The sequence below is a fragment of the Oncorhynchus nerka genome, linkage group LG27 (assembly GCF_034236695.1).
Source record: "Oncorhynchus nerka isolate Pitt River linkage group LG27, Oner_Uvic_2.0, whole genome shotgun sequence".
NCBI classification, from domain to species: domain Eukaryota; kingdom Metazoa; phylum Chordata; class Actinopteri; order Salmoniformes; family Salmonidae; genus Oncorhynchus; species Oncorhynchus nerka.
This window is the reverse complement of record NC_088422.1, coordinates 90,275,640-90,294,702: the sequence shown is the minus strand read 5'-3', so window position 1 is coordinate 90,294,702 and position 19,063 is coordinate 90,275,640. Positions and strand designations below refer to the sequence as shown.

The following is a 19,063-nucleotide window of genomic DNA, read 5'->3' as shown; positions in this document are numbered from 1 at the left end:
GGCTCTCTCTATATCTCTCCCTCCCTGGCTCTCTCTATATCTCTCCCTCCCTGGCTCTCTATATCTCTCCCTCCCTGGCTCTCTCTATATCTCTCCCTCCCTGGCTCTCTCTAGATCTCTCCCTCCCTGGCTCTCTCTAGATCTCTCCCTCCCTGGCTCTCTCTATATATCTCCCTCCCTGGCTCTCTCTAGATCTCTCCCTCCCTGGCTCTCTCTATATCTCTCCCTCCCTGGCTCTCTCTAGATCTCTCCCTCCCTGGCTCTCTCTATATCTCTCCCTCCGTGGCTCTCTCTAGATCTCTCCCTCCCTGGCTCTCTCTATATCTCTCCCTCCCTGGCTCTCTCTATATCTCTCCCTCCCTGGCTCTCTCTATATCTCTCCCTCCCTGGCTCTCTCTAGATCTCTCCCTCCCTGGCTCTCTCTATATCTCTCCCTCACACACATCATAGGGTAGGAGCAGTGCTCTCAGGTTTTAGAGGCTTTCAGTACGTAGGTGACGTAGGCAAGGAGAAGTAACTGTCCTCCACCATAGGTTACTGTGTGAGGCCACAGCATGTTTAATGAACAGGCTGAACACCAACCGGCCTCTCCCTGTGTGGTTATGAAAGTCAAGTGTGTTGCCAAGGGAAACCTCTCACTCTCACCTCCATAGTCAAACTCAGATCCTTTGAAGTCTGTGGTATTGAAGAGGAACTGGATGGGTACACTAAAGGTCTAAGTGTGACGATGGCTGGAGATGCCAATCACAGTGCTTTTAGGTAGTTTCCTTTCCACATTTCCATGACAGGTGAAAAGGGAAATTCTAGTCTAATAACCTTCACACTGTCGAACACAGATTTATTACAAAGGTGAGATAAGAGTTTTTATGTATGACTGGGACTGGGCCAATACAGTGTTATTCTCCATCTACCAGCCAGACCAGGAAAAACAGTCAAACATGCAGTCAAACTGACCCTTAAAAACATGCCTTTCTTGTCAGAGATGTGGTTCTAGATGAAATGTTGATTGACCGGTTAAGTGTGCATTTTCAGTAAACGGACCGGTTAAGTGTGCATTTTCAGTAAACGGACCGGTTAAGTGTGCATTTTCAGTAATCGGACCGGTTAAGTGTGCATTTTCAGTAAACGGACCGGTTAAGTGTGCATTTTCAGTAAACGGAGTGGTTAAGTGTGCATTTTCAGTAAACGGAGTGGTTAAGTGTGCATTTTCAGTAAACGGACCGGTTAAGTGTGTATTTTCAGTAAACGGAGTGGTTAAGTGTGCATTTTCAGTAAACGGACCGGTTAAGTGTGCATTTTCAGTAAACGGACCGGTTAAGTGTGCATTTTCAGTAAACGGACCGGTTAAGTGTGCATTTTCAGTAAACGGACCGGTTAAGTGTGCATTTTCAGTAAACGGACCGGTTAAGTGTGCATTTTCAGTAAACGGACCGGTTAAGTGTGCATTTTCAGTAAATGGAGTGGTTAAGTGTGCATTTTCAGTAAATGGAGTGGTTAAGTGTGCATTTTCAGTAAATGGAGTGGTTAAGTGTGCATTTTCAGTAAACGGCCTGTCAGAGTACTACTGTGGTATGTGAAACATTTACCCACCATGTGCAGCTCATAATGCCAGTCTCCTGTCATATGGCCTTGTCATATCTAGACAAAAAAAACTATCTTCTTTATATGGTTTTGTCTTGAAAGGGGTAGGAGGTAAAACATTTGGTCAATTAAAACCCGCCACAATACCGTGTCATGGATTGAATCCTGTGTTTTAAACATGCACAGACATCTCAATGACATGGCAGTACCTTGAAGTAAACAGACATCTCAATGACATGGCAGTACCTTGAAGTAAACAGACATCTCAATGACATGGCAGTACCTTGAAGTAAACAGACATCTCAATGACATGGCAGTACCTTGAAGTAAACAGACACGTACAGATTCATTCAACCATTTCAATGTCTATGTTTAGTAGGAAATGTATTTTCACATCAGAAAAATAATCGGCAGCTACACTTGAAAAGAAAAACTATTCAAATGCGGTCTGCATAAATCTGTTCAAAATGGAGGCAAACCCTTAAAGAAAAATGATCTTAAAAGCACAGTGCAGTCAAGAATGTGATTTTTCTGTTTTACATTTCCACAGAGGTTGAAATAATACTGTGAAATTGTGAAAATGATGACAATGCCCTTTTAGTGTGAGAGCTGTTTGAAAAGACTGCCTGATATTTCCAACTGTTTTTGGTGGGATGGAGTTTTGACCTGCTCAAATGAGTTCGACCAATAAGACTCATTCTTATTGAACCTAGGTTACACAAAGTTCCAAACCTCTCCACCAATAACAGATCGTTTTCCCTTCCCCACTCAGACCACTCCCAGTCAGTCCTAGGAACATTCTCGATTGATAAATTGCTCTGTGCTAAGAAGCCATTGGTATAATTTTGACAATTTTAATTGAAAATAATCACAGTAAGGTACTTAACTGTTACCCAGAAATGATTTGATATGGAGACAAAACAGCTGCATTAGACCTTTAAGATATATATATATAAGTATACAATATGTAATCGAAATAAACGCATAGGGAATCTTCTCTGAAAAACAATGAAAAGTGCATTGCAAGGTGTAATGAACAAGAAACAATTATGACCACAATGTTCTTCTGTGAAAAATACATCTATAAGTGAGATAAAATGTACATTTGTAAAGAAAAACACGAGTATAAAGGCTGTTTTTCTGTTTTCTTCTCATTCGACCTCAGATACAGCAGTTAGGTAATAGCATTTCATTAGAATAAAAGACAAAAAGCTGTGTTAGAATTGCACCAACTCTGTTCAGATCCACAACTCGTCATGAGAAAATGACTTTTTGAAGCACAAAAGGTTAAGTATCTATATTATATAAAATTCTTCCTGGAAAGAATCAATGTGACAAAACTGCTCTTTTTACAAAATGTACATTATATGTATAGAAATTTGGCGATCCATTGTGAGAAAACATGTTTTACATATAGATCTATGAATATATATTTATATAATAACCCCTGCCCCTTCATTTACTCATCAAATATCGGACTAAGGACTTGATTCAATCTGTAGTGCTGAAGATCTCAGCACGATAGAAATGTAAAAGCGATGTTCCCGTGTTCGTGGAAACTTCACTGTAAACTCTGCATGTCGGCTCAATCAGTATTTACCTTTAAAATTACGCCACATCGCTGATCTTCAGCGCAATCGATTGAATCGAACCCAAACGTTTGCTGTAGGTAGTCAAGGGTCTGCTTTCTGATTGGCTGTCCTCTATTTCCTATGCTAATCTCTGCCTATCTAGTGCATGCTCATTGGTTGCGATCTTTCATGATTTGCAAAACGAATACAAAACTACATAAGAAAAATAGGTCTATGAAAAGGTCCACTAGCAGTTTGCTAGTTACATATATTTTTTACTACAAAACCCAGATTGTCCTCGTACTCTGTGGTTTCAGAAGAGTCTAACCAATCAGGTAGTGCTGAAATGCTGGACCCTCCTCTTCTCATCATGGTGACAGCGCTGATCTCCAGACACCTCTGGTCATCCAGTTAGTAGATTAAACAGGAGGGCAGGAGGTTGATGCTCTCTGTCAGCTGATTATAGCTCCCCTGCCTCTTGTCTGGCCAGGCTATAGGCAGGCCTCTTATTCCATCTCTCTGGGCTGTAGGAAGACATCTCTGTCACCCCTCGCTCTCTCTCTTCACTATAGACCCCTTCCCATCTCTCAGTCTCTGTTTTAGGCAGACCTCCCCCTATCTGTCCTTCACTCTGTCTCTCTCCCTACATGCTATAGGCAGGCCTCTCTATCCCTCCATCTCTCTGTCTGTGCTATAGGCAGGCCTCTCTCCCTCCAGCTCGCTCTCTCCCTCTTAGTCTATGCAATAGGCAGGCCTCTCTCCCTCCAGCTCTCTCTCTCTCTCTCTCTCTTAGTCTGTGCTATAGGCAGGCCTCTCTCCCTCTCCCTCTCCCTCTTAGTCTGTGCTATAGGCAGGCCTCTCTCCCTCCAGCTCTCTCTCTCTTAGTCTGTGCTATAGGCAGGCCTCTCTCCCTCCAGCTCTCTCTCAGTCTGTGCTACAGGCAGGCCTCTCTCCCTCCAGCTCTCTCTCTCCCTCCCTCTTAGTCCGTGTTATAGGCAGGCCTGCTGCACCTGGTTGAGGAGCTCTCCGAAGCGGTCAAACAGGCCCTCCACCCAGGCTCCGTTCCTCATGCACAGCTGCACCGTCTCCTCCTGCCCCATGTCACCAGCCTGCACCCGCAATGACGCAATCTGAAACCACAAAACAACCCACACGTCAACCACAAAACAACCCACACGTCAACCACAAAACAACCCACACGTCAACCACAAAACAACCCACACGTCAACCCACACATCAACCACACCAGCGTTTCTGTACAGCACTTTGTGACATCAGCTGATGTAAAAAAGGGCTTTATAAATACATTTGATTGATTGACGATTGTTGGACTCCCGTCTGCAACAGGAGTCTCACTCCTCAGGCCGTTCTCTTCCGTTTCGTGCCAACTAAACAACCCTGGTAGCACACAACAGTTGTATGCCTGTCATGGGTTAGAGTTGTGCAACCAAACCATGCCCAGGGCCCTCACTGCCCAGGGCCCTCACTGCCCAGGGCCCTCACTGGCCAGGGCCCTCACTGCCCTCACTGCCCAGGGCCCTCACTGGCCAGGGCCCTCACTGCCCAGGGCCCTCACTGGCCAGGGCCCTCACTGCCCAGGGCCCTCACTGCCCAGGGCCCTCACTGCCCAGGGCCCTCACTGCCCAGGGCGTGACGTATTGCCTGACAAAGGCACAAGCCGCAAACAATTACACATATAGAGGGGTTGTTACTGAAGAGAGAACCTAGGTTCAATACTATTCTAATCTGAACATGACATTCAGTGGTCATTGCTGATACGGCGTCTCCGTTCTGCAGTCAAAACATCACATTGGAGGTTTGACTGAGGGCAATGTGGACCAACTAGACAGCTGGCTAGTGTGTATTGTTTAGACTGAGGGCAATGTGGACCAACTAGACAGCTGGCTAGTGTGTATTGTTTAGACTGAGGGCAATGTGGACCAACTAGACAGCTGGCTAGTGTGTATTGTTTAGACTGAGGGCAATGTGGACCAACTAGACAGCTGGTTAGTGTGTATTGTTTAGACTGAGGGCAATGTGGACCAACTAGACAGCTGGTTAGTGTGTATTGTTTAGACTGAGGGCAACGTGGACCAACTAGACACCTGGTTAGTGTGTATTGTTTAGACTGAGGGCAACGTGGACCAACTAGACAGCTGGCTAGTGTGTATTGTTTAGACTGAGGGCAATGTGGACCAACTAGACAGCTGGCTAGTGTGTATTGTTTAGACTGAGGGCAATGTGGACCAACTAGACAGCTGGCTAGTGTGTATTGTTTAGACTGAGGGCAATGTGGACCAACTAGACAGCTGGCTAGTGTGTATTGTTTAGACTGAGGGCAATGTGGACCAACTAGACAGCTGGCTAGTGTGTATTGTTTAGACTGAGGGCAATGTGGACCAACTAGACAGCTGGCTAGTGTGTATTGTTTAGACTGAGGGCAACGTGGACCAACTAGACAGCTGGTTAGTGTGTATTGTTTAGACTGAGGGCAATGTGGACCAACTAGACAGCTGGCTAGTGTGTATTGTTTAGACTGAGGGCAATGTGGACCAACTAGACAGCTGGCTAGTGTGTATTGTTTAGACTGAGGGCAATGTGGACCAACTAGACAGCTGGCTAGTGTGTATTGTTTAGACTGAGGGCAATGTGGACCAACTAGACAGCTGGCTAGTGTGTATTGTTTAGACTGAGGGCAATGTGGACCAACTAGACAGCTGGCTAGTGTGTATTGTTTAGACTGAGGGCAATGTGGACCAACTAGACAGCTGGCTAGTGTGTATTGTTTAGACTGAGGGCAATGTGGACCAACTAGACAGCTGGTTAGTGTGTATTGTCCACAGACACACTCCTGTACATGGTCTTCTTCTTAGCATCCCTGAAGTATTCCACCACAGACCAACTGGGGCACACACAGTGCACATGCATGCCCCCAACAGGGTGACCACATTTAAAATACCCAAATGTGGGACAACGGGATGACTTTGGGGGACAGTGTAGCCTGGTGGCAGGGAGTTTTAATCTGTTGATAAAATGTGGGACATGATTGTTTGCTTGCAGGACAAAGGACCAACATGCAGGGACATGTGGTCACACTCTGCCAATCACAGAGACACAGAGTGCTGTCTCACCTCCTCCTGACACATGAGGTATGTGTGGTACTTGTAATGCTGTAGAGAATGGTAGAGGGAGAACCACTGTGGTTTCTGCTGGTCCACTGTGTATTCCTAGAGACAGAGAGAACAGAGTTCATTACACTACATTTTCCTAAACACTCCACGCAGACTTCACAGTTTGGTCAAGTAAGCATCAAAAACTAAATGCATTCACATCCAGCAGTCACAGAAACATGTTGCATCAGAGACACAAACTGAGTGCAGGACGCCCTCTACTGGACAAAACCAGAAAGGACTCCTTCTTTCCCTCTGGCCTGCACTGTAAATAGCAGTGTCAACATAGAGCCTCTTACCAGGGGCAGTTTGCTGGGGGACTTGGAAGGCTTCATGTTCTTCCTGTTGTAGGCCTTCCCACTGAGCCGCACCTTAAAGGCTGGAGTCTCCCCATCCTTGTTGAGCTCTGTTACCACAGAGATCTCTGGGAAGCTGTCCAGCGCAGTCTGAGGACAGAGACAATGTGAGAGGTACTCAATTAAAGGTTGTTGAGGAAGGCAGAGGCCTATATTTATTTTCAGGAGAATGCTAAAACGCAAACCTTAAAGAGTTGTCCCACTCGTAGTCTGGGCAGCAGGCGTCTCCTGTTGTCCCAGATCATCCCATCTACTCTCTTCATGTGGGGCAGCAACAGCTCATCTGAACCCCAGAAACAATGTGATCAGCTTCCTAAATTATACAAACAACTATTCCACTCCCTTCCCCTCTCCCACCTCAGGTATGCCAGACCTGATTACTCCTCCGTGAATACACCGGTCTCCACCCCCTCTCAGGTATGCCCGACCTGATTACTCCTCCGTGAATACACCTGTCTCCGTCCCCTCTCAGGTATGCCCGACCTGATTACTCCTCCGTGAATACACCGGTCTCCGCCCCCTCTCAGGTATGCCCGACCTGATTACTCCTCCGTGAATACACCTGTCTCCGTCACCCCTCAGGTATTCCCGACCTGATTACTCCTCCGTGAATACACCGGTCTCCGTCCCCTCTCTCTCTCTCCCCCGTCAGGTATGCCCGACCTGATTACCCCTCCGTGAATACACCTGTCTCCGTCCCCTCTCTCTCTCCCCCGTCAGGTATGCCCGACCTGATTACTCCTCTGTGAATACACCTTTCTCCGTCCCTAACCCCCCTATGGCAGTCGTTCCCAAATCTTTTTTTAAGGAACTCAGTCTGGCTTTCATGTGACTGTTGAAAGTTGTAACAGTAGAATGCAGAAATTGGGTATTGCATCATCAGTTCCTCTTGTCATGTTAGTCATTATATACCTTAGAGATCTATTTATAACTTGTCAGAAATGTCTAGAATAACTAGCCCATGTCAGCTAAAGTTTTATAGCCCATAGATAGTTGTCATTTTTTTCTCACTCAAATATCACAAACACATTAGACATGGTAAAATGTATACAATTTCAAGAAATTTTGATTGAAAAACGCACAATTTTCTTTGCACCCCATGACATAATGTATAGAAATGCAGGAAATAAGCTTAAAAGCTACAAAATGTTCTCTCCACCAACAAGAGGGGTGTGAACAGCGCGTGTCATGAACAGTGGTTGTTCCCATAGAAATAGATGTGGCGGGTACGCGCACAGGAGGGATGCGGGATGTTCACCAATGCTGGAAGGGGGGCCCGGGGGGTACCAACCATCCCCCTCTGTTGGGGGTATACCCACCGTTCTCCCTCTCCAGAGCGCTCATCACGTCTGCATCCAGGGCGACGCTGATCAGCAGCTCTACAAAGCTCTTAAACGTCTCCTTCATGGTCCTGGTGTTGAGGAACCGAGAGGAAAACGGCACTGGAGGAGTGAACTCTGAGACAGAGAGAGAAAAGACAGAGGGAATTAACAGAGGGAACGAGGGAGAGGGAAGAACAAGAGAGATAAAACAGCACATAACAGAGGAAGTTGCAGAGCTCCATCAAGTCATCAAACCCATGGGAATGAGCCTAAATGTAGGCCCTCTAAAGCATCAACCCTCACCATCATCTTCAGCCTCATCCTCAGGAGAGGACTCGGAGGGAGATGGAGAGTACTCCTTCCACTTCCTCCTCTTCTTGGGCGGGGGCTCTGCCTTGGTCTTGGGCTGCTTGGTACGGGGCTTGGACTGGGACTTATGTGATGTGGGCGTGGCGAGAGGGTCAGAGTTCACTGAGCGGGGAGGAGTCTTCAGACCGAGCAGTGTCTTCGCCTGAGAGCCTCTGGAGGAGAGAATGAAGGTAGAAATGAATGAAACCAGATTGAGAATGATGAAGCTGAGACAGATTGAGGTAAATAAGTAGCGGAACAGATATCAGTACCTCATGGAGGACATGGGCTTGCAGCGTGGTTTGCGGTTGCAGACTCGGACGTACTCCTTCTTGTTGACCGTGTCCAGGAACTTGACATACACCCTCCTGTACATGGTCTTAGCGTCACCAAAGTAGCCCAGATACTAGAACGGATGTAGACACACACACTAATCATCATCTGTGAGTGTGTGTGTGTGTTCATGAGTAGTGTGTGTATGCATGTCTAATCAGATGTACACCTGTCCTTACACTGTTAGTGGCTGAGAACACTCTCTTGCTGTCCCTCAGCTCAGGGACAAACTTCTGCAGCAGAGCTTTCTGGACCTTCCAGATGGCTGGGGGTTCCTGTCCGGCTGTCAATGTCACCTACACAAACACACACACACACACACACACACACACACACACACACGAGTAGAACAAGTCTCAGCATGGATCAATAGAACAAACCACAGACAGACAAAGAGAGAGAGACACAGACATAAATATGTTTTATATATCTGGACTAACTGCATTAGGGGAAAAAAAGAAAAAAATGTGAATATCTGCCAAGGTTTCACACAAATCCCCTCCCACCCCTCCCACCTCCAGGCTCCCGGTGTCCTCGTTTTTGACCACAAACTCGTCCCTCTCGCGGTACATGCCCTCTCCCCCGCTGTCCGACAGTTCTTCGTCCGTCAGTCCTTCTATGGCCACGCTGGTCAGCTGGACGGCCAGCTGGTCTGGGGGCGCCGGTTTCGCCCCCTCCTGCCCCGACGACCCAGTCACCGATGATGACAAGACGGTTGTCGAGGACTCCTTCGGTGTAGCCGTCTGCTGCTCCTGGGCTTTGGAGGCTGAGTGAGACATGCTGAGAGCCTGGTCTGGCTTCAGGGGAGAGTTGGAGAGTCTGTTGTCTGTTGATGGAGAAGGGAGAGAAGAGAGGGAGAAGGGAGAGAGGGGATAGAGGTTAGGGTATTAGATGTTAAATGTAACTACTGGAATTAATATGGGTACTAATGAATGCCCTAAGCCATATTTTCCTTGATTTATGAAAATGTTTTTGGAGATAAAAAAACAAAGCATTTTATTTAAATGGTATCCAATCAGGGCACAATGCTGTCTCACACTACACTGATAACTAACAAACCAGATGACTGAATCCTAAGGGCTTGTGGGGGCAGCCCATCCATGTTTACCCGCTTTGTGTGTCCTGTCTGAGGGCTCGTCCAGGGCCGACAGGGCTGAGCTGATGCTGTTCTGGAGGGCCTGGTTCTTTCCAGCGCTGCTCTCATCCTCGTCCGAGCTGAACGATGGCAGTGTCTCCAGGTTCTTCTGGAGCTCTTCCTCCAGACGCTGCTGCTGAGAGCTCCCCGCAACCCCAAGGCCCTCATCGCCTATCAACGGGGCTGATGGAGGTTGTATTTTCAGAGGTAGAGGCGGTATGGCGCACAGTGGCCGCTTGGACGAAGCTGAGGGCCTGCGGGAGCGACTGGGGGTCCGTACTGGGGATGAGGAGAAGTGCTGTTTGGGACCTGACTTGAGGAAGTCCAGAAAGGAGCCGATGAAGCCTGTTTTGACCTCTGGCTGTTGCTCCTCCACCTCACGGATCTTCTGCCTCATCCTCTCCTGCTGCTGGTAGCTGTCGTAGGCCGCCTCCGAGGTGGAGGGGGAGCTGGTGGGGTCGCTGCCCCGGGAGTTCTGCCTCTTAGCCTGGACTGTCTTTTTCCTTGGTTGGATGTTCTCTTCCTCTGGAACGGGTGGCTTGGCCGAAGCCTTGGAGCGCACCCTCTTTTTGGGGTTGACAAAGCCGTCAGAGGGACACTCGTCAAGGCCGTCTTCTCTCTTGATGACTTTGGACCCTTTGGGGTTCTGCTTATTGGCCTTGCCTCTGTTGAGGTTCCCTGAGGGGTCGTACCCCAGGCCAGCCAGGTGGTACTCATTCTCAGAGTGGCCTCCGTTGGGGTTGCCATCGGCCCTGTTGCTAGGGTAAACAGACTGTCCTTTGGGTGAAATGTTGTTTGGCTCGTCTCCGGGCTTCCGTAGCAAACCCTTGTCGGCGCCCATGTCGTGCCTGGGGTCAACTACAGTGGTGTGCGAGTGTGACATTGAGTACTGTTGCCCCAGATGCCCCTCCCCTTTAGGAAACTGGTGTCCGTCTGAGGTCATAGGAGAGCCATTGAGTGTCAGGGTCATGGTGTTATGGGAGTTAGTGTTGGTGATGATTGAGGTCTGGGAAGATGAAGAGGAGAAACTAGGTGACTGGTGTCTGGTGTCCCCAGTCTGGAAATGACCCTTGGGGTCGGGCATGCCGCCCTCAGCAGCGCCGGACGTGGCTTTGACAAAGTCCTGCGGCGTGACACCGCAGGCGGCTGCCGTGGCAGCCAGGATGTCGTCCACGTTGGACAGGATGTTCCTCTCGTCCGCCAGCAGCATGGACTCTGGGAAGCAGATGGAGCTCAGGGCGAAATGGTGTTTGGCGTCCTGCGACTGCTGCTGATTGGTCGACTGGCTGTAAGGGTCTTTTGGCGAAGAGAGGTGCAGTATGGAGGAGTCCGTGATGGTGTTCTGTCCTACTGCCCCAGGCTGGCTCTGGCTGCCATTAAGGCTAACGCTGATCAGATCATCTCCCTCCATGTGAAGGTACTGGATCTGGCCTGACCCCGGGGTCAGCTGCACCTTGGAAGGGTTGAGACCACAGTGGATGAGAGGCTGTTGGATCAGGACCATCTGTTGGTCCCGATTAGGCTCCAGTAGAACCTGAGAGTTGGGGACCCTGATGTACTGGTTCTGGGTGTGGTTCAGGGCAGACTGGGCGTTGGCCTGGTGATTTTGTTGCCGTGGCTCGGGCCCTTTGAGCAGGAGTGAGTGCTGTTTGAGCTCCTCATGGGAAGACATGAGCTGGGCGTTGGTCCTAGTCTTTGGGCCCATGAGCTGGTCTTCAGCTCGCGAGTTGCTCCGGATCACACTCTGAGTGTTGTAACGGTCATCCATTTTGGAGACTACGTAGACCACATTGTCACTGCCCCCCAGGCTGGAGGTTTCTAAAGAGACCTGCTGGAGAGCCTGGAGGTCCTCGATGGGGATCTCTCCTTCCAGTTTCAGTTTGCAGTAGGCTGGCTTTAGGTCCTGTACTGAGGATCTGCAGTTGTTCTGTAAGGCGAGGGGAGGGGCTGAAGAGAAGGGGGTGTAGCCCTGGCCCGATATTGATGTGGGTAACCTCTGGGCGCTGGCGGAGGGGTAGGGGGCGCTGAGGGATTGTCCTGTGGCGTAGCTCTGAGACTGAGTGACCGAAGCCTGCCCCTGAGACAGGTAGCTCACGTTAGGGGCACCCTGAGAGTGGCTGGCAGGGGAGCTCTGAGAGGGGTTGCCCAGACACAGGCCCTGAACCTGGGCTCCGTACTGGCCCACATCCTCCTGGCTCTGCCCAGGGCTGGAGCAGTAGACCAGGGACTGACTGACAGACGCTACATTGCCTGAATGGCCAGAGAAGGAGGGCAGAGTCTTATAGAGAGAAGGCCTGAGGAGGTCTGAGGAGGAAGAGGAGTAAGCCTGGGAGGTGATGTAACTCTGAGAGTGGCTGAGAGTGGACAGCAGACTGGGCAGCGGGGCCGATGTGTATGGCTGAGTCTGTTGGCTGGCAATCACTGAACCATGCTTCAACCCAGGCCCCTGCCCTGGGGAGGGGTAGCTCTCTGGAGATCCACCCTGTGACTGGGGTCCGCCATCTGGGGCCAGTTTGGAAGAACAGTCTTTAGTCTTGGCACCCGTGGAGGACGAGCAGTACCCAGAGGGGGAGGGGATGGAGGGGTAGGCCTGAGATTGCACACCCGTCTTGGGCTGCTGCGCACCGTTGACCCCCTGGGAGGAGTCCGTCCCCATGGAGGTGCTGCAGGGCACTGTGGTCTGCCTCGAGGGGTCCTGCTGGAAGGAGCCATCCCCCTGCCCGCTGCCTGAGCCGAGGTAGCCCTGCAGGGAATGCTGCAAGCCAGGCAGCTGCTCCGAGACAGTGTGGCTGCTGCTAGAAGGCCTCTGGTGGTGCTTGATCACACTACATTCCCGCTGGAGTGCTCTCTCGATGGAGCCCGAGAAGACGGGCACCCCGTAAGGCTGGGGGGCTGACTGGGTAGCCAAGGGCAGTAGCCCAAACTGGGGCTGCAGGAGGTGGGGGGCCGACTCCTGGGCCGAGCGATATGTGGATGACTGGGGAGGGAGGGCGGTGCCCAGGGAGGGGGTGGGGAGGCGGTCGAAGGCCAGGGAGGTAGGTAGCGTGGCCTGGCTGGGTTTAAGCTGCAGCAAGGGGTCGAGGTGGGAGGAGAGCAGGCCGTTGGTGGAGGTGCTGAAGGCGTGGTCCTGGAGGGCCAGGGAGGGGCTGGTGGCGTAGCTCCGCGAGGGGAAGGCACTAGGGTGCTGATAAGAGGAGAGGGGGGCAGGGTAGGGGAATGTGGCGCCGGTAGGAAGGGCACCGGTGAGGAACAGCTCTGTGGTGGGGTTGGCGCCTAAGTGAAAAAGAAAAAAAAAAGAAAGATGAATAAAGATAAATCTTCGGCCAAGTTCACATCCAAACAAAATACAAAATGATACAGACAAAAACAAGCCGCTAACACAGCTCACACATGACAGATGAACCAAACATGAGAGAGGTAGAAAGAGAACAAGGCCAACGATGTCTAAAATATGAACTGAGTGGAATGGATACAGGTCTCATTTCCCAATTGAAACCAGCCTGGTGCCTCAATTCAAAATGTCATTTTCTTTGGAATTCATGACGCACAAAACAATTCATAAATCGACGACAAATAATTCACAACACTCAAAACTGAGTGTGCAAAATGGCAGCCATTTGGTGTGTGTATATACTGTGTGTGGCCTCACCGGTCTGCCACGTGGTGGTCCTAAAGGGGGGGAGCAGAGAGGCCCCGACAGGACCAGCCTGCTGCAGGGCTCTAGACTCCATGGCCGACAGGAAGTTCATGACAGAGGTCTCAGTAGTGTTAGTGCCTGAGTCAAACCCCACCGACAGACCTGAGAGAGGTGGAAGAAGGGGGAGGCAGTGAAGAGAGACAGAGAACATGTCATGAGGTTACTGAGGTTTTGTCTAGAAGGGATACAGATTGTGTCAAAAATGTAATTTTCGGAGCAGGTTAGGTGAAGGTTAAGAAACGGGTTCGCTGAAAAAATGTCAAATTTGACAAAAGTTGTATCCCTCTAGACATGACCGGTTACTGATGCAGGCGCAGTAACATTCTCCTCATGGTCTTCCTCCAATAACAACAGAGTGGCAGCCCTCTAGACATGACCGGTTACTGATGCAGGCGCAGTAACATTCTCCTAATGGTCTTCCTCCAATAACAACACAGAGTGGCAGCCATCTAGACATGACCGGTTACTGATGCAGGCGCAGTAACATTCTCCTCATGGTCTTCCTCCAATAACAACAGAGTGGCAGCCATCTAGACATGACCGGTTACTGATGCAGGCGCAGTAACATTCTCCTCATGGTCTTCCTCCAATAACAACAGAGTTGCAGCCCTCTAGACATGACCGGTTACTGATGCAGGCGCAGTAACATTCTCCTCATGGTCTTCCTCCAATAACAACAGAGTGGCAGCCATCTAGACATGACCGGTTACTGATGCAGGCGCAGTAACATTCTCCTCATGGTCTTCCTCCAATAACAAACAGAGTAGCAGCCATCTAGACATGACCGGTTACTGATGCAGGCGCAGTAACATTCTCCTCATGGTCTTCCTCCAATAACAACAGAGTGGCAGCCCTCTAGACATGACCGGTTACTGATGCAGGCGCAGTAACATTCTCCTCATGGTCTTCCTCCAATAACAACAGAGTGGCAGCCATCTAGACATGACCGGTTACTGATGCAGGCGCAGTAACATTCTCCTCATGGTCTTCCTCCAATAACAACACAGAGTAGCAGCCCTCTAGACATGACCGGTTACTGATGCAGGCGCAGTAACATTCTCCTCATGGTCTTCCTCCAATAACAACAGAGTAGCAGCCCTCTAGACATGACCGGTTACTGATGCAGGCGCAGTAACATTCTCCTCATGGTCTTCCTCCAATAACAACACAGAGTGGCAGCCCTCTACAGTTCAATAAACAAGTATCGTAGTCCTTTATTAAATCTTACCTGTAGGGTGATGGGTAGTGGTGTAGGTGGGCAGCTGGGTGCAGGCGTAGGTCTGCCGATGGAGGAGCTCCGACTCCAGGTGTGTGGCACCATAACTGGCACTGCGGAAAGGAACACACACACATTTTGCACCTTTACTGTGCAACCTCACCATGCCTGAGGCACTAAACCAGACAAGCTTATTCCATACATCAACAACATGGTGTGAGCACCATCACAACAGCACACTGTGCCCCTGTCAGCCCCCTGGACCTTGCCCTGTCACACAGAGACCCACACGGTATTTATAGGCCCATGATGCAAGCTTACAAAAGTGTGTCAGGCACAATGGAGGCCCTTAACAATGTGGTGCAGGACGGGTCTCATTTGATATATAAAGAATCTCTCACCCATTGATAATATTACAATTGACAGTCACATCAGAGGTTATTATTTGTTCAGCATTAGAAACAGAGTTAAACATATTATAAAATGCTATACGTTGACAGAACTCAAACATAACGTTATTTTTATAGAAACACTAGTATTGATTATAACAGGGTGTCAGACGAGCTCATATGAAGACTGCTGTACTAAACAGGGATCACACACAACATGAGAGCAGACACACTTGTTGTTCCCTGCTCACAGCTGAGCTACCGCAGGGTAACATGCAGCACTATCAACCTGCACTGTCATGAATAGTGTCAGTGTAGCTAGACAACCAGCTGGTGCTCTCTCATGCCCTTTCCACAGCCCCCCAGAGTGACACAAAGAGACTGGCATCGCCAGAGGTGAATTATTCATGTACACTGTACAGGGGAAGCCAAGCAGGGTGAGGAGACTGTTTACAAGTCATAACAGGGTTATGAATGAGAGCTCTGGGATATTTTTTATGTCTGCCTCAGTCTTGAAACCCACAAAGGCCTAACCCACACACAGAAGTGGAGGCAGAAGAAGAACAGAGAGCGAGACGTTCTAAGAGGACAGACTACCTTATGAACCTTGGGTTATATTTGCATCCAATGAAACTTTAATTCCGCACTTTACAATTCACTGGAGCATCAAAACAGCCTTGTCAGTATAAGAACTTGAGAATGAAAGGCCCTGTACAAACTACTTTCCATCAAAACATGTGGTAAAAACAACTAGGGCCGGTACGATACAATACTCATTAGTATCTTGACAAGGAAACAAAACCCGAAGCGGATTTAACTTTTTTTAGGAAAATAGTCCTAATGTTGGAAGCAAACATTATGTCATCCAGAGTCACATTTATTTATTTTCCATCTGTAGCTCACAATATTTTACATACAGCAGGTTTTTAAAGTACCAAAGAGTTGTCTGCTTCATGTTTTTATTTTCGCTATCAAAGAAATATTGTTATACTGATATCGTCACAGCCCCCCACCCAAAAGACCCCAGAACGAGTCAGTCTGTTCATCACATGGTAACAAAATGGAGCCGAACATGTCCCATTTCCTATTATTCAGATAATAGGAGATGTCTCGGTGCGATGAACACAGAGCAGACTGACTGATGTTCTAGTCAGGAGACAAACTGGGGGGGGACGCTCAGCTGGGAGTCATCTCATCTGCTTCTCGCTCTCTGTCCCTGTGTGTCACTAACACAGCCCTACTAATCTACAATAAAAGGGGGAGGGAGAGATAAGCTAGTCACGAACTAGGACCCGAGTCAAAGCTAAATTCCCTGAGTTGATTCTCACTGATCAGTTTGGAGGAACCAACCAAAACGTTGATTCTCACTGTGATCAGTTAGGAGGAACCAACCAAAACGCTGATTCTCACTGATCAGTTTGGAGGAACCAAACAAAACGCTGATTCTCACTGATCAGTTTGGAGGAACCAACCAAAACACCGATTCTCACTGATCAGTTTGGAGGAACCAACCAAAACGTTGATTCTCACTGTGATCAGTTAGGAGGAACCAACCAAAACGCTGATTCTCACTGATCAGTTTGGCGGAACCAACCAAACGCTGATTCTCACTGATCAGTTTGGAGGAACCAACCAAAACGCTGGTGCTTTCACACAGACAAGAGAAAGTGAAAAGGTCAGGAAGACATTATCGCACTCAGGGATGATGAGGAGGTGGTGATCTCCACCTCCTCCCTGAGTGGGATAGTGTATTTTCTAGAGTGAATCCACCGATCTCTCTAAAGACAGATGCTGGCCAAGTCCTTTTTCCTGGAGGCTAGAACAGTCACAGGGACAATGAGCAGTTGGAGAGAGAACTCAGGAACAGGCTTCAAGCATGTTCAGTCTAGCCTACTTTCATAATGTAATGACATAGTACTAGTACTAACAGCTTCACCGTAAAAAAAAACTAAAAACTGTTTTAAAACCCACCTGTCTGATATGCTACCTTCCCTGATTGAACTTACCTACCCCTAAAACTGTTCAACTAAACATGTGCTGGTGAGTAGGTTAAAACAAGACCCCACGCTCCCCCCTAAGGGTGTCAATCTCAGTTTCCCTCCATAACCTGTGAAGTGACTGATCTCTAACCAGCCCCTCGCTCTCCCTTTACTTCTCCCTGTCTCCTCAGGCCCTGGGGGTGGGAGGTGGAAGGAGGAGGGTGGGTGGCACAGCCCCCCAGAGGCACTGTGTGGGGCTCCACAGTTCATGTCTGGACAGAGATTCCCCACTCACACCACTAACGAGGGCTCCTCTCTTCATCCAGATGGAAATGAGTTGAAGAGCCCAGTCTGCCAAGACGAGAGACATGATTCTGTCAAATGTGTTTCAACTTAATGTCAGAAAACAGGTAGTTAAGGTTTAGCTAAAGACAACCTCAATATCCACATATCTGATCAACTGTTACAGCACGTACTAACTTCATTTAGTCTCTCGCTGTGTGTCTGTACTCAGCAGATACCATAACTAGGGCAGCTGGTGTCCCACATTTTCAGCGCTATCCATTTATAAAACAGGATATTTTAACAGGCAATTCAGGTTAACTCCACACAGACAGTCGACAAAAAAAATACACATTATCAACCACACCACTGAGCCTCCCAAATATACATGTGACAAGCACGACTTTCATATTCATAATTTTGTTCAATGGTCAAATGACAGCGATGCTCTGAAGAAGTAAACATTCAGAGTTGACCACGATGTAGACGTCAGACAGCTGTCAACAAACTGTACAAAACACCAGTCTTTCTGTGACTTCACTTTCAGTCAAAACAGAATCCAACCAGTCAAGCTACTTCCTAAAATTTGAGACCATGTCAAAGACCAGTTTATCAGCGAATTAAACACCTCGGATTTGACAACCTTACGCGCAACAACGTATCTAGTTAGCTATGCAAATATACCCGTGATTAAGCGGATCTGTCTGGCGACTTATTTCCTAGTTAAATATGGTTCATTCTAAACGATCGAATAATTGATTGAACTATTCGACATAATTGCATTATTGCATGTAGATAGTTAATTGTGCATATTGACAATTAACGTGCAACATAGCTACGTAGCTGATGGCGTGCTACAGATTTTAGGGGTGTCCAACATTTCCAAAACACTGTTCAATGAGTGATCAGTAACTTTATATTCATATGTCAAGCCCTCGACCCAATTGTTCCATAACACGACGCGTTAACTTTAAAAGCTCGTCACATTTCTGTTTGTTGTGCTAGGCCTTCCATCACCGGAATTTTCCGTGAAAGGTGACCCGCCCTCTCCTTCATCTCATTTACCTTGGCTTTATGCTTGCGGTGCTCCGCTCATAGGCCCAGGCTACGGTCTGTGCTGGTGGAGCCAGCGGGTCTGCGAAACTGGAATTCGGGTAATTCCGGTCCATCATCCGTCGAAGGCTGGGAGTGATGCACTTCCCCGATGGCGTTTTGTGAAGCAGTAGGCACACATACGAGCGCGGCGCCGGACAAAACAATCACATTCTCCCGGATCATAGATTACTAGGCGTCGTCAAGTTCAGCGGTTTAGTCCTGAAACTTTATAACCGCGTCTCTTTAGCATGAGGTTATGATGATAATCATTGTTCGTTTTCCTTAATCAAAAACTGTGCAGGCACTGCATGGTGGTTTGGTACTTGGATCAGGTCCCCATGTTGGTTTATTTCCCATGATGCACCGCCAACCCTGCTTGAGTTGGTAGAGTTCTTTCTCATAATTTTCCTTCAGTATAATAATGGAGCAATATTTCTTTCTGTGAAATGTTTTTACCTGTCTGAAATGACATCAATAGTCAGTCATATCACTGATCATATATTTTTAACACGACCTTTGCACAGACTTTTTAACCTTTGCACGGTCACATAATTATGTAAGAAATCATATTTGCAGACAATTTAATGAT

The 19,063-nt window shown here is 48.4% G+C and overlaps 1 protein-coding gene across 1 annotated transcript; it reads right to left on the bottom strand.

Moving 5' to 3' along the window:
- Positions 1–1,732: 1,732 nt before the first annotated feature.
- qser1 (glutamine and serine rich 1) lies at positions 1,733–19,050 on the bottom strand. Its single transcript, XM_065012280.1, has 13 exons — positions 18,445–19,050; positions 14,742–14,842; positions 13,466–13,615; positions 9,790–13,089; positions 9,197–9,507; positions 8,861–8,977; positions 8,621–8,754; positions 8,304–8,521; positions 7,998–8,135; positions 6,864–6,961; positions 6,622–6,768; positions 6,284–6,379; positions 1,733–4,282 (listed from the first exon to the last, which is right to left on the bottom strand). The coding sequence occupies exons 1-13, from the start codon at positions 18,549–18,551 to the stop codon at positions 4,142–4,144; spliced, it is 5,058 nt and encodes a 1,685-aa protein (XP_064868352.1). The 5' UTR covers positions 18,552–19,050; the 3' UTR covers positions 1,733–4,141.
- Between the last annotated feature and the right edge of the window lie 13 nt (positions 19,051–19,063).

Excerpts from the sequence above, each read along its gene's own strand:
- qser1 (XM_065012280.1), bottom strand. The coding sequence starts at position 18,551 with ATGATGGACCGGAATTACCCGAATTCCAGTTTCGCAGACCCGCTGGCT. Across the intron at positions 8,136-8,303 it reads GGATGAGGCTGAAGATGATG|AGTTCACTCCTCCAGTGCCG; the intron begins GTGAGGGTTGAT and ends TCTCTGTCTCAG. Across the intron at positions 6,962-7,997 it reads CGCTCTGGAGAGGGAGAACG|ATGAGCTGTTGCTGCCCCAC; the intron begins GTGGGTATACCC and ends TCTGGGGTTCAG.